Source organism: Calypte anna, chromosome 14 (assembly GCF_003957555.1).
Source record: "Calypte anna isolate BGI_N300 chromosome 14, bCalAnn1_v1.p, whole genome shotgun sequence".
Taxonomy (NCBI): Eukaryota; Metazoa; Chordata; class Aves; order Apodiformes; family Trochilidae; genus Calypte; species Calypte anna.
In genome coordinates, this window is record NC_044260.1 from 2,315,210 (window position 1) to 2,340,957 (window position 25,748).

Genomic DNA, 25,748 nt, shown 5'->3' on the forward strand with positions numbered 1-25,748 from the left:
AGATCTGGAAGCCACAGCTGTTACTCATTGTTTACTAAAAAGATAATTCCCTGGAGTATTAGGTGAGTTTATTAACAACTTCATATTGAAATGTCTGCAGAGACAGTTTCCTAGAGCCTGGACAACCCTGGGAAAAGTGGAGGGAGAAGAAAGTGCTGGGGTGCCACACTCCAAAGTTTGGATGTGACTTCCCTACCAGCCTGAGAAGGCCAAACCTGTAGCAGTGCAGGAGGAAGCCTGCAAAGCTTCCCCCCATCTTCTTCTGCCCAGCACCCTGCCCAGGGAGATCTGTGCCCCCAGCAACACCCACTCAAATGTCACCATGTCCTGCAGGAACAAGCCTGACCTGTGATGTTGAGGATGTTGTCAGCAATCCCAGTTGGTGTCACAGTGCCCTGGGTCGTCTCCCCTTGCAGAATTGTCATCATGGTCTCCAGCTTGTTCAAGGTCCTTGTCAGGCAGGACTTGCAAACCAGCTCCTTGCTCACCATCTGCAAAGGGCAAACGGGGTTTGATTCAGCAGGGACACCCCCAGGGAAAGACAAAGGCAAAGTTCAGCTGCCTCGGTCCTGCAAAGACCTCAGCACCTTTGTTCAAACACCATTTGCACTCTGAAAGTCACCCCAGCTCCTTCCAGCCCCAGGGAGGTGACTGCAGAGACCAGAGCTGCTCTGCTCACACTCAGAGGTGCCAAGAAGCTGCTGGTGTCTCCAAGACTCTTCCATCCACCTCCCTGCCTGTTCCAAGCTACTGGTGTGCAGGCACCAGACCCCTCCATGCTGGGGGATGATGGAGGATGCTTTAGGGTTGGAAAGAGAACTAAAGAGCATTCACATCCTCTGGACCAAACACATCTTCTGATGCATCTCATGAGCCCCTCTCTGGGGCCACACACTATTCCTACAGATATCAACCAGGAGGAGCTGGACAGGATCCCTCCATCCACTCCGTTGCCTTCAATGGAAGCAAGATTTAGGCCTCATTGAATCTGTTTCAGTGTCCAAACACTCCTGAAGGCTGTGGGAGGGATCCTGCCACTCAGGCGTGATGGATGTCCCTCCCTCTGCTCCCAGATGTGTCCAAGAAACAGAATGTTCCATGGCCTGGAGCTCCCTGCACTCTTGAGGGCTGGATGGGAGGGACGGAGGCAACACATGGAAGCTGTTACCACAACCCTGTTCCTCACTCTTATTCATCTTTTTTTTTCTTTTAATCATCATAGGATTCAGACGTGATTCACCATATGTTTTGGTGAAGAATCAAAACAGCATCTGCAGGTTCAGCATTCCCCCCTTTTCTGCTTTTATTTTTGTAAGTGATGAGAAGTGAGGACAGGCTGAGTAAACCCAAGTCCAGAAGACACAGTCAGGTATCAAGGAGGTGGGGAAGAAAAGGGTCATGGGGAGGAAGGACCTACTGCTGGGGAAGGAGAATCTACCAAGAGGACTGAGATACTTCTTTTTTCCCTTCCAGGAAAAATTCCTTCTGAATTTTCCTCTCCCCTGAAGGTAAAACCAAAAAAGTATCAGCATTGCTTGACACTTCTACAGGGAAGGGAACGTGTGAACTCCGTGCTAGTCTCAGACACTTGGGGAATTCTGGATTACTGTTTTTCTGAGCTTTTCATTCCAATCCAGAGCACAAACTAATCCTGGAACGTCAGCTTTTCCCATGGAAGAAAAGTTCTATTTCTAGACTGAAGCTTCCATGGTGAAATCAAGTCACAAGGCAAAAGCACAAGGGAGAGACAGGAACAACCAGTCCAGCAGTGGAATGGGATATGCTGAACCCCTAATCCCAGAAGACAGAAGCAATTTTTAAGGATTATATTTTAGAACCCCAGACTGGTTTGGGTTGGAAGGATCTTGCAGCCCAACCAGTGCCACCCCTGCCATGTCAGGGACACCTCCCACAGCCCAGGATGCTCCAAGCCCCATCCAACCTTCAACACCTCCAGGGATGGGGCAGCCACAGCTTCTGGGGGCAACCAGGGGCTCAGCACCCTCACCCCAAAGAATTTCTTCCTAATACCCAATCTAAACTGTTTGTTATTTTATGTTTTATTATTTTTCTTATTCCAGTGCTTCTCCAGTCAGTATCATTACTTTATTCCAGTGCCTCTCCTGCCTGCCAAGGCCTCTCCTACAGTCTCCATCTGCAAGTGAAGGAACCCACTTGCAAGCCAGCTGCCACCCATGGGCTGCTACCAGAGAACCAGCACAAAATTCTTGGGTGCTGCCTCGAGTGCAGGAAAACTTCCTCTTACCCACACCTGCTAGTGGGTGGCATGGCAGAGGTGACAATGCTCAGGACACGGTGTCCCCAAGTGTCACCTCCCTGCTTTGGCTGTTAGGTATGTGGGAATGAGAGACAGGGAAGCAGGAGGAGGACTGAGGAGCATCCAAGCTGTCCCTGGAAGAGCAGGAGCTGGAGGTGGTGATGGGGAACATACCGTGCACTGAGCCAAGGCAGCAGAGATCTGCTGGATGTCATCAACTGTGTTGACACTCAGGGAGTTCAGGGTTTCTGTGATGTTGTTTCGGGTCCAGGTCCGGAGCTCAAACTCATTCCCAGTGTCAGGTTCCAGCAGCTCAGAGCGTTCATACTGGGAGGGGAAAAGCAGAGTGAGGAACCTGTCAGGATGTCAGAGACTGATGGGCTGTGCTGCACCCACCTCTTCCCTGCACCCTGCAGCTCCCTGCCCGTGCTCTTCCCCAGAGGGGGATCCAATGAGCTGGTTTTCCAGTGGAACTGCCTCAGTTTCCCTTGTGCTCTCCATGCAATGATCTTAGCAGCCTCCCACTTGAGAGCCAAGGAGCAGAGCAGGGTGCAGTCCTCAGCCAGCTCAGTATGGTGTGCGTGCACAGGGACATTGCCCCTGCCTGGCTCCAGAGGCTCTTAAAGAGCAGGAAAGTGTCAGCACAGAGCAAAAATTCCTGCCCTGCCTCCAGAGGTGCAGGCAGAGGGACTGAGCCCTATTCCAGGTATGGATGAAAGGGAAAGCTGCCAGGAGAATGAGACTTCTGAGCTGTGGATCAGGAGCCTTGCATGCCGGCAGATCTTTCTAGCTCAGCAGCTAGAACAAGGAGGTCTCCTCAGCACCCAGAGCATCCCCTGAGTAGCTACTACAAGGAGTTTCCAGCCCTGCTGAGACAGAGCAGGGTGGCTGGCTCAGGGGAAGCAGGAAGGAGGTGTGGGAATTTGGGATAAGATTTCTGTTTCTAAATCCACTGTTTAGACTTGAAGCTGGCAGTAAAAAGAAACAAAAAACCCATCCCAAACTACCCCAGCCACTGCCTTCTCTGGAACATCAGCTTTACTTTGCAGCCAGCCCCTCTGCTTTCTCTGCTCTCTGTGTGTCTGGAGCTTTTTTACCCTTTTTGACCCATGAAAAAAGCTCCATCCCAGCTCCCAACATGCACGTACACCGATTTACAAGAAAAAACTGTAGCATTACTCATTTCCCTACATTGCTGTACAAAACCTGACCAAAGAACATTGCTAGACCCTTCTGGAGGCCCTCCTTGGGCAGAAAGTGCTGCTTTACCTCATTTAAGATGGTGATGAGGGCCAGAGAGTACTCGATGACCTGCTGAGGGTCTCCTTGTTTCACCAAGCCCTGGAGCACGGTGTCAGTTTGGTTGTAGAGCCAGAGGGAGAGGCTGGGGAAACCCTTGGGTAAGGTGATGGCCATGGAGCTGCCAAGGGAAAGAGGTGGTGGGTTTCAGAGAGGGCTGGAAAACGGGGCTGGGGGAGAGGGGCAGAACCTGCCCTTGAGCTCAGGAGGAGGGAAGCCATGATGACAGCATTGTTGATGCTCAGGTTGCATCAGGAACATCATGGAGCTGGGGGTTGGCTCCTAACTGGTCCAGCTCTGTGGAGCTGCAGGTGGAGGGTGCAGATGGGTGCATTGAGCCCAGAGGAGAAAATCCAGGTTTAGTTGGTTTAGTTTGAAGGAGCAGAAAGAGCACATTGTGCCTTCAAAGCCAGGTGTCACCAGAGAACCCCCATAAGGACCATCTGCCCCAGAAGTGATGACCCACAAAGACGGGAACCCCCTTTTACTGCTGGAATCCCCCCTGCTCCCCTTCTTCTGGGATTCCCAGTACTGCCATTCCTCTCCCAGCAGGGAAACCTCTCCCCCAGGATGTGCCAAACCCTTCAGGATAGGGCTGGTCAAGCCAGGACCATGCCTCGGGTCTTACCGGTTAATGGCCACCACGGTGGCTCCCAGCTGGTCCTGAACCAGGACGGCCACAGACACCAGGAAGCCACTCTCGTGGAAGCCCGTGGGCAGGAAGGCTCCGTGCTCAGCCCTGCTGCCCTTGTAGACACAGAACTCGTGGTAGTGCCCAGCCCGGAGGCGGGAGGCCAGGAGGATGTACACCAGTGGGCCCTCTGCCTCCTCCGTGTCCCTCCAGCCTGCAGAGTCACACAAGCACAGAATGTTTAGGTTGGAAGAGACCTCCAAGCTCATCCATCCCAACCTCTGACCAATAACAACACCATGTCCTTAAGGACCAGGTCCAAACACCTTTTAAATGCCTCCAGGGATGGTGACTCCACCACTGTCCTGGGCCATCCCAATGCCTGACAACCCTCTCAGGGAAAAAACATTCCCTAACATCCAGCCTGGTGCAGCTTCCATCCATTCCCTCTGGTAGAAAGGTGGAAAAAAACCAAACAAACCCAGGGTGAGGGACAAGGACACCTGGGGCCACGGCTACCATCCCAAAGACCACCCCAGAGCTGGCACTGTCCCTGCAGATCTCCCCTCACTGCTGTCCCCAACAAGGGGCTGCCCAAGGGGCAGAGGGACAGGCTGTCCCCCACTGCTAGGGGACAAGCTTAAGGACTCCAGCAGGCTGGAGGGATGGATGTCTTCAGACCCTGCAGTGCAAAGCTCTTTGAGGTTTTTTTTTCTGATGTTAAGGGGTTTCTGCCCAGGTGCTTGGGTCCTGTGAGGTTTAAAGGGATTTGTGAAGAGTTTGTAAGCAAAATAAAAATGGGAAGATTTCTGCTGGAGCTGGGAGCAGAACTGACCCAAGGCTGCTGGACAAGTCCTTGGACAGAGGCTCAGGAAGGGTCATATCTAGGATAAAACCTGCACAAAGTCTTCCCTGGGGCTCCCAGGAATTTGGGGGAGTTGGGAAATTCACTGCACATGGGGCAGTGAGCACCAGGGAAGGTGCTGGCTCTGCCAGGGCTCTCTGCACTGGACCTGGCCCAGTGGGTCTGCAGCCTGCATGGTTCACTTGGAAACAATCCCTAAAAGCTCCAATTCCCACCACTCCACAGAGGTTTGATTTCACAATGATTCTGGGTAGCTCAAAACATACTAGAGGTACAACTGTAATCATGTCAAATACACTTCTGCTTCTCCCCCAGCTGAAGCTTTGGTGACCATTCCCCCCCCCTCCAAGCTCCTCTGCAGCCTGGCTTCCCAGCATTTGTGCACAGACAGCATTCATCTCTAACACTCATCATTTGGGGAAAGATGGTTTTCAGAGGCACTTATTCCTTGGCCCAAGGCTACAGGCTGTCAGCCAGGCCACTTTTCCAAAGCTTGACTCCTTGTTGGTGTCTCTGCAGCTGGATGAGAAGGTAAGTGCTGCTGGGAACATCCAGCCCACATGGCAGAAGAGGCCCCAGTGTTTTGTCTTTTGAGCCTTCCCACATAATGTGTGACTCAGTCTGGGGCACCTCTCTTCTTTTTCCTGCACTAAAATACCAGTTTCTTCTGTCCTGGTGTGGATATCCCCATTCAGCTGCCTGAATCAGGATTAACAAGCAGTGCCTGCTTGCTACCCCGAGTTTGAGAGCTCCATAGTTTGGACACACAAAGCCGCTCATGGTCCAAGCTCTGAGGATCAGATCCACTCCTGAACTCAGCCCTGGCCAACAGCCTCCTGGGGTCAAGAAAAACATCTGTGGGAGGAAGAGCAGTTGGGAACATCCTGGATAGAAGAAAACTTTGTCCATAAGCTCTCACCTGTACACTCAAAGTGCACCTTTGCCATCAGTGCTTGGAGGGGTCCCTTGGGAGACAGCTGGCAGGATCCTCCAATGGGTGGCTGGTTTGGGAGCAGATCGATGGAGGCAAACCCTTCCTCCCCTGTTGTCAGGTCTGTGATGTGGAGGGTGAAGGTGTAACCCTCCCCATCCTTCAGGGCCCCTTGCCTCAACACCAGGTTCATGCCCGTGTCACCAGTGGAGGTGGTTTTTTTGTCCAGGATGAGAGACTTGTTTTTAAAGCTGTGTGCTGCCCACCTCTGCAGGTGAAGAGGAGAAAGACAGGAGAGGTTTTGTTTCACTCTGAACTTATGTCCTGAAAATGGTTTGAAGATTGAATCTTTTATAAAAAGTAACAGATTTCTAGTGGGAGAGTCTGCCAAATTTGCAGTTGATAATTCAGCTTTAGTCTTGTGTGCTGCAGCAACAAGAACTGGAGCCTTTCCAAAATGTCTGGTGGGAATATTTCCACTGTGAGATCTACTTCAGTCTCTGGGATTACATCACCCTCCGACAGAATATTTCATAATACAGAACACAAAACACAGGAAATAAATGAAGTTCTGGTGGCGTCTCCACGGGGTACCATGTTTTATACACTTCAGGCTGGACGTGTCCTGGGTGGTTACTGTTAATAGCACAAATGTACAGATGTGATAACAAGAGGGAGACAGCCAGCCAGAAAATGCCATACAAGAACATGCTGGGAGCAACACAGCCCAACCCTGACAAGGGGACTTCCCCTCCTGCCACCTGCTTCACTCAGCAGGTTGCAGAGATGCTGTAGAGGGAAATCTGTAATTTGAGGAGAGGATGAAGGACTTCAGGGGGTCAGGAGAGGCTGAACCATCTATGCTTGAGCCAACAGGATAATGGGCAAAATGCCAGCCAGCAGGGAGAAGGAAATACTCTATGGATCTTTTCTAGGGGGAAAAAAAAATTTACTTTTGTCTGAAACGAGCTGGTCACTCGTGGGCTTGGATTGAAAATGACCCAGCAAGGACTTGCCCTTGGGTTGGTTGAGACACATGGGAGGACACAGGGACAACCCAAAGTAAAAGGAAAGCTCTGGATATCTCACAGGGATTCCAGTGCTTACAGACATGAGAAAAATACTTCACAGGCTCTCCTGGCCTCCTCTGCCCTGCCAGGGCATGGCACATGGGAGCCCCATGGCAGGCAAGCTCCATGGAGAGAGATGACAAGAGACCAGATTCAGGCAGCGTTTTTCAGCCCCTCCACCAGATTGTAGGCTCCAGAATTATTTCCCCTCCTTATCTCTGTAGCAGTTTAGACTTTTACTTCTCATCCAGCATTTCCCACCCCATCCTCTCTGACTCTCCCCTTCTGCCTGAAGTCCACTGAAGGTGAAACACAGACCAGCACTGCTGATGACTTTACCCCAAGCTTGGAGTCGTTGTGACAGTTCTGGCAGGTCCCCTCCAGGTAGACATAGGAGCTCTTGCTGACTTCATAGACAGACTGAGCCTTGCAGGAAACACACTCCAGGGACACAATGGGGACTCCTCCCCTCTTGATGAATACCTGGGGAAGCAAGAGGCTCCATCAGAAGATCTGAGACAAAAATACAGATATCTCTACAGGTGTGCAGACATCCCAGCACCTGGTTCTGTAAGGAGGAATCACTGTGCACCAGCCCAGCCTGTGCTAAGGAACCAGCAGGGAGGGATTTCCAGAGGATTCACATCCCTTTGCTGATGCTGGCCAGGGTTACGTTGTCCTATCACTGATTTTTCAAGAGCCACCCAGCACCAGGCAGGGCCAGTCTAGGTAATTCGGTTTATTTATACTTTTTCACAACACAAATCACTTTCAGAATGTCCCTCTGGTACCCTGAGCTGAATTCCCTGCTGGTGCTGTTGGGGATGATGCTCACTGAAGCACCTCAGGACAGCTGCTGACCCTACAGCTCTCCTCTGTGGGACAAACTCCTGTCCCTGCCTCTGCAGGGGTGGCAGCATGGGGTCTGCTGTGGGTCCATGCCCTCCACTCAGAAGGTCACTAAATGGGAAGGTTTGCAGTCCAGAGGAACAGAGGGCTCAGGGCAAGCTGGGGAGCCCGGGAGGATGTCCAAAACCTGGGCATGGTCCTGCTGTCTGCCCCAGCAGAACCATCTGCCCCCTAGAACCACAGCTCAGGACCTGAGCCCTGGGCTCTCTGAGTGCTCCCTGTGCAGAACCATCCCCCTTTCAGCTTAGACATTCTGCTCTGCAGCCTGGAAAGGCACTTTTGCCAGAGAGCACCATCTTCTCCCAGGCTTTCAGCTCCCAGCTCCGTGCCCACCACACCTCCCCAGCAAAGCCCTCGGAGAGAGAAGAGCTCTAGGAGCACGGGTGGCTCAGACACGAGGGCTATTGAGCTCTAAATTCCTGTAATCCTTGAGGGAACGGGGTTGTACAGCAGTCCACAGAGCGCTCTGCCCTGGCACAGTGAGTATTCAGAATTCAAAGGCAGCAATGAAGACATTGTTTAACATGGCAGACTTTTAAAAAAGAATAAATATTCCACAGTGCGGAGCCGGAGCTGCAGCTCCATTCATTCCTCCAGCATTTGCAAATTTCCTGCGACATTGGAATCGTTGTTTTGTGCTCATGCATGGAAACCAGATAGTACGGAATGTCCTTGAAAGACTATCAATTTCTTTTTTTTTTTTTTTTTCTTTTTATCCTCCAGCTTTGGTTTAAAACCCAGGCAGTAAGAGTTTCCACTTTCAGCCTAACTATATCTGTAATTGCCAAACGCACCACGATTAATGTTTCTGACATAAACCATAACTGCTGTCGGCCTGCAGATGCCTTCAGCATTGGGCTTAATTCGACATAAACAACATGCACTTCAAAAAATCCTCCCTTAAAAAAATTCAGGAGGAGAGAGAGGAAAGGAACTGTTGACGGGAAAACGAAGCGCTCTGTACTCCGGCTCTTTGGAAGATCTCTCCAGGCAAAAAATCAGGGAAGAGCCTGGTGCTGGGACTTGTGCTGGAAGAGCTATTGACCATGGGTTTCTTTGCTGTCCTGTGGCCACAGACCCTCAGTCCCAAGGCCCATGGCCAGCACCACTCTGCTGGGTCCCTAATGCAGCCTCTGCCCAGACAGCGACCACCGAAGGAAGGACGAAGCTCAAAGGATTTGGCAGGACAAGCTGGAAGTGCTGCCCAAGGCAGAGCAGGATAAACAGACCACGGAAATACCAGTGTGTGTTCCTGCCAACGACCTGGATGGGATGGGTTCTAGAGCCTTGGCCATGCCCTAAAATCTGCTTCTGTGCTGTGGTGCAGGTCAGTGCCAGCCCTGGCACACCCCAGCTGAGCCGGCACAGCGTTCGGATGGCGCCTGGGATGTGGCTGGGGGATTCTCCAGGGCTGGGCACAGTCCTGAGCCAGCAGTGTGATCCTCTAGAAACTGCCTGAGAAAAAGGGCATCGGGCTCCCAGCACCAGGCACACAAGGGCAGAAAGAGAGAGCTCTCTCCTTGTAATACGTACGGTTTGATTTGTTGCCTCGGGACTCATTCCCTCCTTCCTGACGGTGAGGTCGAACGTATACTCCACATCTGCTTCTAATACAGCTTTGGAAATTGTGACAATTCCTTCCTTGGCACTGAAATTCAGAGAGCACCCTGCAGCCGAGCTCTGCTTGCAAGGAGAAAAGAACTTTCAAACCCTCCTTGGTACGGGTGCACGTCGGGTTAGTCCACAGCCAAAACATTCAGATCCACACAGCATCCCTGTTCCAGACCTTACTCTGCAATGCTACCACTGGGGTGGGAGAAACAGGGTGGTGTGTGGACAGTAAAGCACATTTTCCTATTCTGCAGGTTAGTTAGAAGTACTTGGAATACTCCTGTATTTCATCTGAGCTTTGTGTTCTTATTTTATAGCAATTAATTCTTCACTTGAACAGCTTATAAACATTGCCAAGCAACACAAAAAGCTCACAAACACAAAAAGCTCACATTTAACTCACACTCCACCCACACTCCACATCTTTCTTATTTTGAGGTAAAGACAGAAAACAATGAGTTCTTACAAGCAAGAAAAATCCCACATTCAATAAAAAAATGCTCCAGTGGTGGAGCAAGAAATCTGAAGGACAGTTCTCCCTTTCTACCACTCTAGGGACAGACCAGGGTGTGAGGACAGTGACCATGGTGACTGTGAGGCCACTTGACTCCTCTGGAGCCTACCTTTGGCCCCTGCTGAAATCAGAGAGGTTTAACTCCTAATGGGAGCAGAACCTGAGTCCCCAGCCCCCTGGGTGGAACCAGCAGCTCTGGAATGCCTCCAGGTTATGGAAGCAGAGACACTGAAACCACAAACCAGAGGCTCTCAGCTTCCAGTCCAGGGACAACGTGCAGCCCAGGACTGCAGCAGGGCATTGGGACATCTTTGCTACCCTCCTCCTGGAGCAGCTTTGTTGAAGATGCTCCCCAAAGCTTCCCTCAACACCAGTTCAACCCAGACACACATTCAGAGTGGATCCCAAAGGATCACCCTTTCTGGCTCTGCTCTTACCTTGGAGGAGGACGTGCAGGACCATTCGTAGAGCAACGGAGTCTGTTCTCCATCATCCAGGTTGGGGTCATAGGATTTCTCCCCATCCAAGATTAAGTCCTGAGTGTTGGACCACACCCGGTATGACCCCCCATCAATGATGGGGACCAGCTTACTTGGTATCACAGTGACATTGGCAAAGATGCTTTTGGACAGCGGGGTGTCTCCAAAGGAGACAATAAACATGAAGCAATAGTTCCCAACTTCCAGGGCAAGCTTTGGTATAACTAACTGGGGCCTGTTGACATCAACGTTGGGCAGGTGGATCCTGCTGGAGTCATCCAAGTTGGTGCAGCTGGGTGCTTGGTAGATCTCCCATAGGTGCTCTGTCTGGTACTTGATGCACCCTCGGAGGTCGATCTGTGCCTCCAGGTAGTTCCTCTGGGACCGCTTCATGACGACTTGAGGGGGCAAGGCCAGCTCCACCTCTGGCTCCTCACACTCCAGGACTCTGACAGTGACAGTCAGGTGGGCTATGAAGAAGCTGATGAGATTGGTGGCATTCACCTCCACCACGTAATCCCCAGGGCTCAGGTAGGAATAGTTGGCCACTGCAACCCTGGTCATCTGTGTGGAAGAACCATCCCCAAAGGTCCAGAGGAACTCAACGCTCCTGCTGCTGGGCACCACTGCTGCTTCAAACACTGCTGTCCTGTTGACAAAGGCATTGGAGGCACTGAGGGAGACTCGGACTATCGGGTCTTGGACCCGGATGGTTCTGCTGACATTGATACCTCCCAAGTCATTGAAGGCGAGGAGGTGAATCTCCAGCAGCCCTGCAGCTTCTGGAGTGTAGGAAACCCTCTCTCCTGCCCCAGTGACTACGGATCGACCGTTCTCTTTCCAGAGGGAGAACTGCCAGGAGAATGACACACGGGAGCCACTTCCCACCCGGGCACTGAAGGTCTTCTCTGTGCCCGTGGCTATGCCTTCCTCACAGCAGTTCAGGAGCTGGACATCCCGGATGGCCTCCAGGACAGAGATGAGCACCTGAGCGTGCGCGATGCTGATCTGGTTCTGCACCGTCACCGTCACCAAATAATCCCCGCTCTTGGTGAACTCGTGGCTGTACCTGGACCCGTTGAGCACCACGGAGTAGTCTCCACTTATGCTCACCAAGTAAGTCACAGAGGTACCCGACAACATCCTGATCACAAAGGTGACCTGCTCCCCGGGCTCCACCACCTTCTTGCTGGCAAGAACTTCCAGGCCTTGGATCCTGTCGAGCACTGAGATGTTCCTGCTGGCCAGGGCCCAGCTGATGTCATTGGATGCATTCAGATGGACCGTGTACAACCCTGCTGTGGGGAACAGCACTGCCACGGACTGCCCAGTCAACGTGCCATTGGGAACCTCCCAAAGCCACCTCACTTCAGTCCCTTTCTGCAGCTCCCCCTCAAAGACCACCGTGGAGCCCGAGGAGACGTACCTGCAGTCCAGTTCTGCAGTCCCTATACTCAGCCCTTCTATGACCTCCTCCACACAGATATAAATTGTTGCATTGGTTGAGTCCAGCTTGTTTTCTGCTCCAATGACAACCTCTATCACCCCGGGGCTTTGGAAGGAGTGTATAATAAAGGGCTCAGTGGTAACTGGAGAGAAGCCATCCTCTAGGTACCACACGTAGGTGACGCCAGTGCCGCTGGTCACGGCGGTGCTGATGTTGACAGAGGCATTAATAGCAGCTGGGTTGGGGAAGGCATAAGGCTTCAGAAGACCAATGCTTTCAACAAACTCCAGCGTCCTGTTAGCAGTTGCCCACCCCAGCATATTAGTGGCTTTCAGATAGACCGTGCAGTTTCCAGCTTCTAGGAGGCTCAAGGAGAAGGTTTTCCCAGCGGAGGTCTGCAGGGCATTGCCATCCCTTTGGGCTACCCAGCTGTAAGAGATGTTTGTTCCTTCTCTCACCACTGCCTGCAGATGGAGCGTTTTGTTAGTTGGGAAATAGATGTCCTCCACCAGGTCACTGCTAGCCACCTGCAGGCCCTCGATCTGCTCCAGGACATAGACATAGATGCTGTCCTGCAACGAGCTGATCTTGTTCTCTGCCGTCACGATGACGTTGAACGTGCCCACGGAGCGGAAAGTGTAGGAGATGGTGGAGGAGCCTTGGATAGGGGTGCACCTGTCACAGAGGATCCAGGAGTAGCGGATGGCACTGCCAGCTGCCAGCGTGGCTACGAAACTCACCGACCCATTCAAGGGCACCACTGTCCTGCTGGCATTGATGGAGAGCCCTTGGAGCCGCCGCTTCACCGTCACCTCGATGACGCTCTCGTTAAAGCTCACGTCATTCTGGCCCGTCACACCAATAGTGTAGTGGCCCGTGCTGTTGTAGGCGTGGGTGACAATTTGCCCAGGCTGGGTGGTGCCATCTCCAAAGTCCCAGCAGTAACTCACTTTGGTCCCGTTCATGCTGGCAGAGAACAGGTAGATCTGGTTCAGCTCCAAAACGTCCGTCCCGTTATATTCAATCTTTGCCACCCCAACCGGCTCCTGGACTTCCACGAATGCCGTGTCGTTGTTGAAGGAGACATTGTTGGAGACTGTCACCGTGACCAGGAAGACCCCTGTGTTCTTGTAGGTGTAGGTGACTTCAGTCCCACTCGACCTAGTGGACTCATTGTTCCCAAAATCCCAGCGGTAGCGGTACTGGTAGAGGGGCAGGGTGCTGACCTGGAAGCTGCTCTCTTCACCCAACCTCACAAACTGCTTGGAAGGGAGCAGGGTGACATTGACTATCTCTGGCTCTACACAGACACTAGTGAAGTAGTGAGCCTTGTTGAACCTGCTCGAGAGGGTCAGGGAGAGGGGGAAGATCCCACTGCGGGTGAAGTTGTGCACCACCACGGGGTCCCCGCTGACTGTGACATTGGATGAGCCGTCTCCAAAAGTCCAATCAAAGATGTATTCCCCAGGACTGCCCGTCACGTGGGCAGTCAGCTGCACCCCAGGGTGCTCAGGGATGCAGGAGGTTGGCTCGATTTTCAGCACTTCCAGGACAAATATCCGAACAGGCACGGTTTGGGAGACAGAGTTGACAGGGTTGACAGCTGTCACGTTCACAGTGCAGTTGACGTCCTTTATGTACACGTGTTCCACCACTGGCTCCTGACTCCTCAGCACTGTCCCGTCCCCCATGTCAAATATCCAGGTGACACTGTCCCCTGTCTGCACTGAAGCATTGATGGTCACAGATGCTCCCAGCTCTGCTGCCTCCTCTGCTGAGACTTGGAGCCCAGTGATCTCTTCAAACACTTGGTAGCACTCGACTGTCACCACGCTGCTTATGGTGTGTTGGCTGTCAGAGGTGACGTTGTACACCCCTCTCCTGGTGTAGCTGTAAGTCACTGTAGGTTGGCTCTCTGTCAACAGTGAGGAACCATCCCCAAAGTCCCAGGTGTAGACGACACCATAAGGAGAAGGCAATGGATTGGCTCTGAAGGTGATGGGACGGCTCACAACTAAAACATCCTCCTCTGCTTCCATCTTCACATCCATCAGGTAACTGTGGATGTGAACTGGGGTCAAGTGAGTGAGGTTCTCGAACTGGTTTGACACGAGAACCATCAGGGTGTATTCACCTGCATTGGAAGAGAGCAGGAAAAGACCAGGTGTGAGGATCCAGTGATGAGGGACATGGATCAGTGCTGGGTTAACAGTTGGACTTGATGATCTTAAAGGCCTTTTCCAATCAAAAGGATTCTGGGACATGCCTGTGCAACAGCTTCCTCACTGCAAGCAGGAATTACCACTGGGACATGCAGGTCAGGACCAAACACCAACTAAGAAGCCAGCCCAGCAGACAGAGAGATTTTCCTCCTGCTTGCTCCCAGGACAACCTCCCTTCCCACTGCCCACCACAGGGCTCCCTGACACCTCCCCATCAGCACAGAGCTTGCCTGCACAGCTTTCTTGCTGAGACTGCCCCAAAAGGGTGCTGTGTGCTGTGGACCTGCTTCTCACAGTGTGGACAATCCTCTCCTGGAGCTACAGAGGGTGGCTGGGGACTTCCAGTCACCCTGGCTCTTTGCTCAGGAGTGGGGTAATGGCTTTCAGGTCATTGTTTTACTGAAAGATTCCTTGTGACCCCCCTCACATCAGAAACATCCACTCCCCCTCCCACCCAAAGAACCATCCTGAGCATACCTGGGTCCTGATAGACGTGTGAAACGTTGTGCTCAATGACCACCTCGTGGACACTGGGGTCAGGAACCAGGAAAGATTTGTTGTAGGGAGGGCTGAACAGGTATGTGTCCTGGGCACCATCTCCAAAATCCCACCTGAAGGAACATGCAAACCAAGTTACAGTGCACAAGGGAGAATGGTGGGAAGCCTGCAGGAACCACCCTGGCCTGGCCTAGGGCTGTCTTTCAGGCTCAGGGCTGGGGTTTGCAGAAAAGCCACGAGAAATAAAACTCTAAGTATTAAAGCCCCACGCTACAGAGGAGCTCAGCACAGTCAAGAAGAGGAGGAACTCAACATTAGAGCAAGGTTGAAATCCTTCAAAAGAAAAGTCTTCTAGCCTGAGCTAAAGGTCCAAACCAGTGTGACTGAACCACACTGGCAGGGAACTGAAGCATTCCCTGGGGAGGGAGATCAGTGGAGGCAAATGGGGGGTGAAGCTGTGCACAGGGGGATTCCAGGGACTCACAGGAACAGAGCATCCACTGCAGAATCGACCTGAACTCTTGCCTGTAAGCTCCACGGTGCTGTTCTGAGGCAGGACTGGCAGGACACCACCACAGTCAGGTTCTTCATCTTATTCATCATCTCCACTGTGACATTGTAATTGACTGTGAAGTTGCTGACATGGTTGGAGGCGGTGAGCTGGGGAGGACGTGGGACAAAGAATGCATTTGGGATCACCTCCTTGTGCTGCCCTCCACTGAGTGGGCTTCACGGGACTGAAGAGGTCCCCAAGGGCAGGAGAGCAGGTCAGGTCAGAGAGGAGCAGCCTGCAGGATAGGGAAGCAGGGGCAAGCAAGGGCACTGGAAAGCAGCAGAGGGGAAGGACACCTACCTGGCAAAGCCACCTCCTGCTGGGACCACCACATCTCCACCACTAAAGTCAGCCCAAGGAAGGACTGGCTCTACAGCAAGAGGACAAGGAGAAGAGCTTCTCATCCTGAGAGTCCTCTGGCTCTGAACTCATCAGTCACCCATTTGCCTGCTCCAAGCTGTCTCCAGCTGAGTCCAGGCTCTTGCTGCCACCCCCTTCCCTTAGGACAGTGGCAGGTGAGTGGCTCCAAGCAGAGAGGATAGGGATGGACACCAAGTGCAGGTCCAGCATCCTGGATGCAGTGGGCACAGAGAGGGAGAGCAAAGTTGGGCAGAGAAGGGAAAGGGAGAATGGACAGGCAAGAGACTGAAGGGACACGGCAGAAGAAGGGCAGGAGCCTCAAGATTATCTAAACATGTAACACTGCCAGGACACCTTATGATGAAGCATTTTGCCACCTCCTCAGCTGCAGGAGAGCTGAGCTGCTGACAGAAGGGATCCTTCAGACCCAGCTGAACAGAGACCTCCCACCCCAGACTAATGCCATCCTCTCAGCTCTGTAAGTGAAGCAGCCCAGGCTTGCCAGCAGCTGCTTCCCTCAGCAGATTAGTGCCACCAAGCAGATCAGTGCCAGCCTGCCCTGGGAGCTGGGCTGCTGCCTCTCCAGGAAGCCAGCAGTCACCCTGCCAATGGATCAAGCAGATCTGAGCCAGACCAGGACTCTGCACAGCAGCACAGGGCATGATACAGAAAGAACTTCTGGCCAAAGATAAACTGTTCCACAACAGAGACCTCCGTCCCTCTGCCCAGACCCTCTGCTTTACCCTTCTTCTGGGGTCATGCCAAGTCTCCAGCCTCCACCATCAGAAAGTGAACAGCAGACCAGAAGCTGGGTGGCAGCAGCTCTGTCCAGGTTTGCACCCTGTGTCTGCCAGGCTCTGAATCCCCAAAGCAGTGGCCAGAACCCTGCAGTGGGGCTCCCTGCCTCATTCTGCTGGGGATTGATACTCCAGGAGCAGAAAGGAGTACACAGAGGAAAAGAGGAGAAAGCAAGGAGGAAGACAGCAAAGTCAGCTCTAAAGAAAGAACAGGAAGACATTTCCTATTGCACTTGCAAGAGCAGCTCAGTGAGAAATGGAAGCTGAGCTTGTTGGGAGCAGAGGGAGAACCTTCCTCAGCACAATCCTGCTCCCTCCTCTCCCTGCTGCTTTTCCTACTTAGTTTGTGGGATGAGGTGGGAAGCCAGGACTGAAGTGGTATGATGGGAAAGGCCTGGGCTTACCGAAAGCTTGTACACAGCTGGGCTTTGGTAGATAACGTTGAAGACAACATTGTAAAAAGTGAAAGATGGTTTATCATCTACTGTCCATCGGAAAGTCACATCTGAGCCAGCTTCCATCACAGGGACGTAGCTCTGAAAGGCACGAGCACATTTCACACCAGTGCAAGAGAAAAGCACACACAGCACTTCCCAGGAGAGCTCCAGCTGAACTGGACCAAGGAGGCAGAGCCAGACTGGGAGGCATCACACACCTCTAAGACTGTGCCCTCAGAGCTGCCCAGGGAGAAATGGCAACCCAGGAAGAGGAAATGGCAAGCTAAGAAGAGGGTCCCAAGGCTCAGCTGCAGCTCTAGGGACTGGAGATTAAAAAAAAAAAAAAAAAAGACTGCAAACATCAGAGGAACTCCAAGACCCTGATGGATGGATGGATGGAACATTTTTATAGCCTCAGCCAGCTGGTGAAAGGGATTTAGCAGAGTAAATCTAAACACCAAAAGGAATAACTACCAAGTCAAAAGGGGAAAAAAAGTTTTCCTTGGAGGTGCTGCCTTCCCTCTGAGGGAATTTCAAGCTGAGCTGCCTCACTCCTGGAGACCACCAGTGCTTTCTGCCCCATGCCTGTGCCTGCAGCAGGCTGTCTGCAGGACCAGCAGCCAGTGCTTAGCAGCGAGCAGTGTGGAGCCCGGCCCCAGCCCTCCACCAGAGCCAAACCCACCCCCTGAGCAGTACAAGCCATGTCCCCAGGAATTCCAAGCTGCAGGCATCACTCACCACCCGTGTATTCAGCAGGACTCTGCTCTCAGGGTCCGGGGTGGCCCGCAGCCCCCGGATGGGCTCCTCCACCTTCACCATCACAGTGATGTTCTGGGAGCTGACGGCGTTCTCCACAACCAGGAGGTGGGTGCTGACCCCTTCCCGCAGCCCACCCAGGCTGACCACTGCAAACCAGGTGTCATTGGTCTCCCGGGCACAGTCTGAGGTCAGTGGTGTGACAGCAGCAGGACAGGACCCTTGGAAGGGGAAGCTGTGGCTGTCTCCCAGCCAGCTGGCTGTCGCGTTCACCCCTGAAGAGAGTTTAACCACCAGGGTGGTGTGGTTGGATGGCAGGTAGACCCTGCTGCCTTGAGGAGCTGGGTAGATGACACGTAGCCCAGACACCCAGGAAGCCACCCAAAAACTGCAGGAGAGGTTGGTGCTGAAGATCCCATTGTCCACGCTGGCTCTGACTGTGTACTGTCCTGGATGCTCCAGCCCCGTGTTGGAGGGGCTGATCACAGGGACCAGCTGCTCCTCAGCAGCACCAACTCGGAGAGAGCAAACTGTGTTGTTTATCCAGGTGCCATTGGTCAGACCAAGAGCCCATTCTGAAGAGTTTGTGCTGAAGATGTTGGTTCTGTAAGGGGATGTGGCACTGGGGTGGCACTGGAGGAGTGAGCCCCATCCCGCATTGTGCTGGAGACTGAAGATGTCCTTGGTCCTGACAAAAACACTTTCTTTTCTGAATGTCATCTGCAGAGAGAGGAGACATTTTGGGGGATTAATGCCTCAAATTTAGAGCACTCAGCACCCAACTCTTGCCTGGGCAGGAGAGCTGGATTTTCTGCCAAGAGGAAACCAGCAGGAAAGCCAGAGCTCTGAATACACAGCATGGGGAGATATTTCACCACTCTGCTCTCCTTGGCCACTCCAGATCAAATGTGCTAACCCAGAAGTCAGCATCAGTGCAGTGGGAGCAGCCCTTTGACCAACTGTTAGGGCAGGGAGTCCGTGGCTCAGAGTGGGGAAGACAGAAAGTGGTGACACTGGGCAAGTGTCACAAGGATTGGAATGGCCTCCAGTGTCTCCATCTGCAAACCAGGACCAATGCTGCTCTATTTACCCACCTCCCCACCTCCCTACTGGTTAGGGCAGCTCGTAAACACTGACCAGATACTGGGAGGAAGGGCCAGGTGGTATTGTAAAGAGAAATTCCTTGATGAGTTCATAGCTGAGCAGTTTTTCATCGTGCTGAAGGGCCCCGGGGGTCGGGCTGCTGCCCAGAGAAGCGTTGGCACAGTCGGTGGCATTGCAGCAGTTGTTTGGTGATGAGCACAAATTAGTCAAAGGACACCACTGGAAATCAGGAGGACATTCAAGTAGAGTCCAGTTCCCATCATCCTGAGCAGTGTGGAATGGTTCTGTAGCATTTTGTCCCTCCTGGTCAACTGGAAGAATTGAAAGAGAAAGCAAAGATCACCGTCCTGACAAGGAACACCTCCAGGGCACTTCTCCTTCACTCCTAATTCAGCTGTGTTCTCCACTCTTAGGAAAAGCTGCAACTGCAGCACATCCCGGTGCTACATAGGACAAGGGTCCTGTTTTACAGGAGAATTTCACAAAGGCAGGAGGAATGTTAAAAACAAAGTTACTCTCTTTTCCAGTGGGAACACAGCACTTCACAAGCTGAAAGAGATCTATGTTCAACTGAAAGCCAGGCCAAGCAAAAGCAGAGCTGGCTTTGACATTGAAAACACATTAAGCAACTTCTCCTGAGTTAATGTTTCCATGTCAAAGTATCAGCTTTTCAGTGTCAAAAAATATCCTTTTGTAACCAGCCAACCCTATGGTTACAGCAAACATTCTGCTGCAAACCTAACTGCTGCCAAAGCTGTGACTACTGAGCTCTTGTAGGAGGAATAAAAGGCTTACTGGATTATCTCACCCATCAGGAAGACACAGGATGAAGGAAACCTTCTTCCTTCTTAACCTGTAGGGCCAGATGGACCAGGACATGTTCCCATTTGACATGCCATGTCTTCCCAAAGTATAAAATAGCTCAGAAGATGAATTCACTTCTACACAACCTCCTGACGTTCACATTTCCTTGACAAACCAATTTCTCCAGGTCAACCCCAGGCTGCCCAACCACACCTGCAGATTGTGCACCTTAGTCTCAAAAAACAGAACCAAATCTCTGAGCCTTTAAGGCTTTAAAGCTTCTCCTTTGAAGACAAAGGGACTAGAGGAAGGCCACACACAGCCCCTTGGTTTGACACCACCTCAGGAGCTGCCTCACCTTCTCCATCTGCTGGTCTGTGCACCTGGAACCTCACTTGAACAGGATGATGGAGATCCTGGGTCACAAACTCCAGGGCAGTCAAATATCCCTCGTGCCTGAATGCCAGCTCAGGGAACACCATCACCTGGAAAAGGAAAGGATGCTCTGTCCTGCCTGCATCTCCCCGGGCACCCCTGCAGCAGCAGCAGCAGCGCCAAGCCCTCCTTACCTCCCCAGCTTGCCATGGAGCTGACAGCACATCTTCTGTCAGGCTCTTCACAGCCTCCTGGGTGCCAAACACAGGGTCTCCCACAAGGAAGTTTTCAGCATTTAACAGCACTCCTGTTTACAGAGGAAAGAACTGAACACAGCCCATGAGACTCCGGGAGGCCTGGGGCCAGTCAGGAATCTGTAACTCCAGCTTTACTGGAGAAGCAGCTGCTGGGATCCTGGGCTTTCCTCCTTCACCTTACAGCTGCTTGGATTTCTTCCTCAGCCTGCATAAGTTATGTTTGCATTTGCAAACTAGTTGGTTTCCACCAGCAGCAAACACCTCTGGTTCTTTCCCAGACAGGGCAGGAACTGGGGACCGGGGTCTCCTCCTTGTGCTGGTTTTCCCTTCTGACCTAAATCTGCCCCTGTATTTCCTGTCCTTTCTGCTTCTCTTTCTCACTCCCTACAGTGTTTTGGGAGGTCTGGGGGTTGCTGCATGAACCCAAGCCTGCACAGCACACACACCATGGAAAACCTCACCTCATGACATCCAAAGCCCTGCAGGATTTTAAGTCACAAGATCCCAATATCTCACTGACTACAAGATGGTGCAGAAGGACAGCAAGAGTCACCAAGGCCTCAGATGATGACAGAAGCAGAAACAGCTCAAATAGTTGAAAAAAAGCTCTCAGACCTTTGCTTCTCTTTCTGCTCACATGGCAAAGGTTGGAGTGGGCCACATGCTCCCCTTTGGGCTGAGACCAGGCTTCTGGAAGTTCACCAGCCAAACCTCTTTTGGGATTACTGTGCTTGCTGCCAGTCCCACCTCTCTGGGGTGATGCTCAGGTGCTCCATGCAGCCCAACCTTCCCTTGGCACATGCAGGGAGCTGGACACCCACCTGTCCCTGGTGCCAATGGGCATCAGGAGAGGATCAGAACTCACCTTTTGGTTTGTACTCACAGACATAGCTGTGCTTGGCCATGCACAGGTCTGTGTTACACTGCCCCGTTGGGCCCATCCGGACACAGTGGTCAGCATTAGATGGATGGGGTTCTCCTGGCAGCCAGTTCTGACAGCTCTCCAGATTAAATCCTTCTCCTCTTTGCTGTGCTCCAGTGCTTGCAAAATCATTGAATCCAATCCAGACATCGAGGCTCCTTCGGGAGAAAAAAAAAAAAAGGGGGGGTGGAGGAGAGGGGATTTCAGGAAATCATCAGTATCAGAAAGATCTGGGGAGATGCCATCTGTAGTTCTATGAAAATAATAACAACAGCTTCTTCATCCAGGTGTCATGGGCTATATTTGATGGAGCCTTTTAGTTCCTAAGGGATTTCAGTCTCCATTTGACCACCAAAAACCCAGCTCTCAGTAACAGCTCCTTCATGGCACACCACCTACCAGCCCTTCAAACCAAAGCCACCTGCCCTCTGAGCCACCCAGAGGACAGCTGAGCCATGAGGATGCAGACAGAGCCACCAACACCAGTGGGATGGTGCCTGTCACCCCACCAGAGCCCTGGTGATGGTCACCCCACAGCCACTGAAAGGCTCCAACAGCACCACGGAGCTGGTGACACCCCAAGTCACACCAGCCACAACTGAAACCAGAGGGGGTCAGGAGATGACACTGGCTGGGGGGAAGACCCAGGAGGTTCTGTTGGGTTCAGAAACCCCCAGCATACTCCCAAGTCTCCCATCTCTCAGGAGTCATCTGCTGCACTGACCCCACCACATGGCAGCCTGGGGGGACAGGCACTGGGAAGCCCAAGAGGAATGGTACAGGCATCCAAAACTGCCTGGAAAAGCTGCATCCTTTAGAAAACTTTTCCTTCATTTCTGCAGCCCCGTGGAATTCGCTGTCACTCAATTCTCCACTGCAAGTGGAAGTGGAACCAGTGCAGGATTAAACCTGAGATGGTGCCAGGTTCAGGAGCTGCTGTAAATCAGGGGATGAGCAGCAGCTGTGGAGGGAGCAGCCACAGAGGCCAAAGGGCTGCGGGCAGGTGAACACCCCCAAGCAGCAACTGCCAGCATCACTTCAGGAGGATGAAGTGTCCCTTCCACATCTGGAAACTGGCTGCACCCCAGCAGAGATCCTGGTGGAAAGCACTGAGCCACAAACAGCCTGGACAACTGTTTGGAGCTGTACCCAGGAAAAAGTGAGGCATTTGTTCCATATTATATTTGGGGGGTGGGGAACAGCCCCATCGTGCACCCTCAGAGCTCCCCAGCATCTTCACCCCTCCTGAAGGATGAAGGCTGCTGAGCTGATTGCAACCCTGCTGCAAGGGCTTGGCAGAAAGCAGAGCAGGAGATACCTGGTGCCTCTCCACCTCAGCCTCATGCTGGAGGAAATGATTAACGAGGTCACACTGAAAAACGAGGAGGAAAACGACTGCTCCATGAATCAGGAGTTTTCCCAGCAAACAAGATTTAAAAAACAACTGCTGTGCTCTGCTCCTGAACCACTGCTGGGGGATTAGGGAGAAGGGGAGAGGACACTGCCTCTTTGCTGCCACCAGTGGAACTGGAGAGAGATTTTCCTTTGCTAATTCCAGCTATGATCTAACTGCAAGCCATTAAAATAAAATAATTTTTAAAAATATATAAAAAAATAAAAATAAAAAAGGCTGAGTGGCTTCCCACCCCTGCCCACTGCCTGCCCATCACCTTGCAGCAAGGAGCAAGGGGGCTCTTGACATCTTTTTTGGAAGCAAGATGTGGGCATCCCTCTGGGGAAGGAAGGAGGTGCTCAGGGCAGCAGGAGCAGCAAGCTTTGGAAAGCTGGGAAGGGAGAGGGGCTCCCTGAAGGGTCCCCTGGAAGGGGGGTGGGCTGGAGCACCCTGGTTTTGGAGGCAGGGAGGGGACCAGCTCTGCACAATCCGTGGCCATCAAAGGAGAGGAGCAAAGGAGAGGAGAGCAGCCCTGCTGCTGTGTGCTCTAATGGGAACCAGATTTCTGCTTCTGTCATTTTCCCACCAGAAACTACGGAGGCTGCAGGCTCCAAAAACCTGCAACTGCCTTGATTTGTCTTTTATCACCAGGGAAATCGCAACCTGGAACTGCCTCATTCGTGTTTATCTGAATGGATTAATAAAATAAATACATGAAATAAAGGGGGCCGGGGAGGAAAGCAACGTGGGGCAGCAGCTGGGGAACAGCTTGAGCAGCTCCTTCCCTTCCAAGGGCTCAGGATTTCTCAGGATTTCCTTGAGCTGCCATCCATGGAGAGCCCTGCACACGAGGTCTGGTAACTCAGGATGCCAAGTGAGCAGCCCCTAACCCAGGGGGAGGGAGAAGCTCCTCAGAGCAGGGACCACGTTTGCAACCTCAGGATAAATCCCAGTCTGAAGGGAACCAGGCACGGATACAAGTTTGGGAAGAAGGGGCTGCCAGAGCTTCCACAGGACCCTTCAAAGCCTACGTCACCAGCAGCTGCTGCCTTCAGATGGGCTTTCTGGGCTCTGTGTATCAAGAGCTCTGCTCACCCAGCTCGCTCTGCCCCTGCACCTCTCCCTCTGCAACCCTCATTTCCCACCCACCCACCAACAGAGAAGAAGATGCCCACCAGTAGCAATCCTGAAACACCCCCCAGTTCTGACTTCCAGCCTTTCTGCCCCACTCCTTCCCTCCACAGCCTTTAAGTGAAGAAACCAAGGGCTCAAGCTCTGCTTATTCCTCCTCTTCTCTCAGCAGCCTGGACCTCTGTGACCCTCTGGACCCCTCTGCAGATGTGACCCCAGGAACACAAACTGGCTCCCCAGGAAAACTTAACCCTTACCTGATGACGTGAGCAACCAAGAAGCTCTGGATCTCGGGGCTGCTGACAAAAGCCAACTCCCCATTGCCATGTTCCTGGCAGTGCTGCTGGGCTTCCAGCCACTCAGCCTTCTCCACCACCAGCTGGTAGCAGTGGTTGTTGCTCGGGAACACCAAACCATCAGGAGGACACATGGGGTGAACTGCTGCAGGAGGTAGAAGAACACAAGCATGATGTCCTTTTCATGACCCAACACAAACCAGTCCAGTTTAGGGAGCAAAGCTCCAGGAATGTCCTGTCCTTCTCGAAGCCCATAAATCCCCTTTGCTGTTGAAGTCCACTCTTTGCAGTCATCTTCCTGGCCCAGGACACTGCAAACCACTGCTGGGTCAGCCAGAGGAGGAAGGGGTGCCCAAAGGAGCCATCCCTTGCTCCTCATTGGAAAGGAATGAGAAAAGAAGGACCAGCACCCACCCATCCCACCCTGCTTACCTCTGCCTAGCTCTCCAGCCTCTGCGGTGATGCTGTAGGACACTGCCAGGCCAGTGCCACCTCTGTTGAGGATCCTGATGTCCAGACTCTCATTTGTCTTGACCAAGGAAGGACACTGGAGTTCTATCTGTTGGGGTGGAGCCACCACTTCAATTTCTGCCTGGACGTGTAAGACCTTGGTACCCACGAAGACGGTGGCAGTGACATTGTACTGCCCAGGTAAGGCATAGGTGTGGAGAACTGCATTTCCAGTGGTGTTGAGAACCTCTGTCTGGTCCCCAAATTCCCACAGTAAAGTGCTGGCAGCAATGGGAATACTGACATTGAGGAGCACAGCCTGGTGCAGGCTGTACCGGGGTTGGAGTCCTGTGAAAGACAGGGGCAGCTGTGCCTGGAAGGGGGAAGGGATGAGGGATGGGCCACCACAGGTCTGGCCGGGCAAATGCTCAGTGCAAAATGGCAAACAACCAGAGGAAGAGTTTGGTTCGTGGGCAGTACCACACCAACACTGCCCCTGGGTGCTGAAACCCCCATACTCCTGGTCTTCAGCATAACAGAGGGCACTGCAGGTCTCCTGGGTGAGGTTCCCAGGGTGAAGAGATGTGAAGAGGATGACAGGTCCAGCATCTTCTGTGTGGTTGCTTCTCAGACACGTTATGTACGGAGCTCCTGAGGGGGGAAGAGGAGAAAATCTTTTTCCAAACTGACACTTGAAGCTTGGTGAAACCCTCCAAGAGAGCCCACCCCACACTCGTGGGAACTGCCTGCTCCTGGGCAGCTCCTGCTCCAAGCTTTTCCTTTTTGGGACTTGCCTGGGAAGTCTTTAATCCCTCAGTGACGATTTCCAAACACTTCAGGCTAATTAATGATGACAGAAATAACGAGCCAGTCACGGAGATTTATGGAGCAGCAACACTCAGTAAATTAAATAGGGCTTTGGAGAGCCTGACAGTCCCCCAGGACGTGGAGCTGCTGAGTCTGACCCTCAAAGGAGCCCACAGGACTTGTCACCAAGTGAGACCAAGACAAAAGGTTGTCCCCTGGCTGCACCTTGGCTTGGTCCAAAGCAGCAGGTTTCAGGACAGTGAGTTTACACCCAAACACACTCAGACAGAGCAGCAGATCAGGGGAAACACCACCAGCATCCCCACCATGCTGGAGCTGGACAGCCACTGCAGCCACCTTCCTTCTTGGGGAGAACCAAGAGCTTCCCACCTCCTTGCAGGAAAAACCTGCAAAAAGAGGGCAGTGCCACCCAGGCTGGGGTGTGGGAAGGACTAAAACAACCCACACAACCCACGCCTGGCTTCAGGGAGCACAAAGACACAGGGATGGAAGCCTCATCCCTGGAGGTGATCCCTCCTCCCTGCTTGCAAG

At 52.6% G+C, this 25,748-nt stretch overlaps 1 protein-coding gene across 1 annotated transcript in view; it reads right to left on the minus strand.

Moving 5' to 3' along the window:
- PKD1 (polycystin 1, transient receptor potential channel interacting) overlaps window positions 1–25,748 on the minus strand; it is a 76,695-nt gene that overhangs the window by 20,365 nt on the left and 30,582 nt on the right. The window contains exons 5-22 of the mRNA XM_030459529.1: window positions 24,372–25,040; window positions 23,901–24,084; window positions 21,063–21,277; window positions 20,135–20,247; window positions 19,924–20,050; window positions 18,795–19,072; window positions 17,640–18,377; window positions 16,869–17,000; window positions 15,239–15,414; window positions 14,734–14,867; window positions 10,546–14,168; window positions 9,517–9,663; window positions 7,414–7,557; window positions 5,993–6,272; window positions 4,206–4,422; window positions 3,548–3,698; window positions 2,453–2,605; window positions 347–491 (exon numbers count right to left, since the gene is read on the minus strand). Coding sequence (XP_030315389.1) covers window positions 347–491; window positions 2,453–2,605; window positions 3,548–3,698; window positions 4,206–4,422; window positions 5,993–6,272; window positions 7,414–7,557; window positions 9,517–9,663; window positions 10,546–14,168; window positions 14,734–14,867; window positions 15,239–15,414; window positions 16,869–17,000; window positions 17,640–18,377; window positions 18,795–19,072; window positions 19,924–20,050; window positions 20,135–20,247; window positions 21,063–21,277; window positions 23,901–24,084; window positions 24,372–25,040 — 7,626 coding nt within the window. The remainder of the gene's footprint in view (window positions 1–346; window positions 492–2,452; window positions 2,606–3,547; window positions 3,699–4,205; window positions 4,423–5,992; window positions 6,273–7,413; window positions 7,558–9,516; window positions 9,664–10,545; window positions 14,169–14,733; window positions 14,868–15,238; window positions 15,415–16,868; window positions 17,001–17,639; window positions 18,378–18,794; window positions 19,073–19,923; window positions 20,051–20,134; window positions 20,248–21,062; window positions 21,278–23,900; window positions 24,085–24,371; window positions 25,041–25,748) is intronic.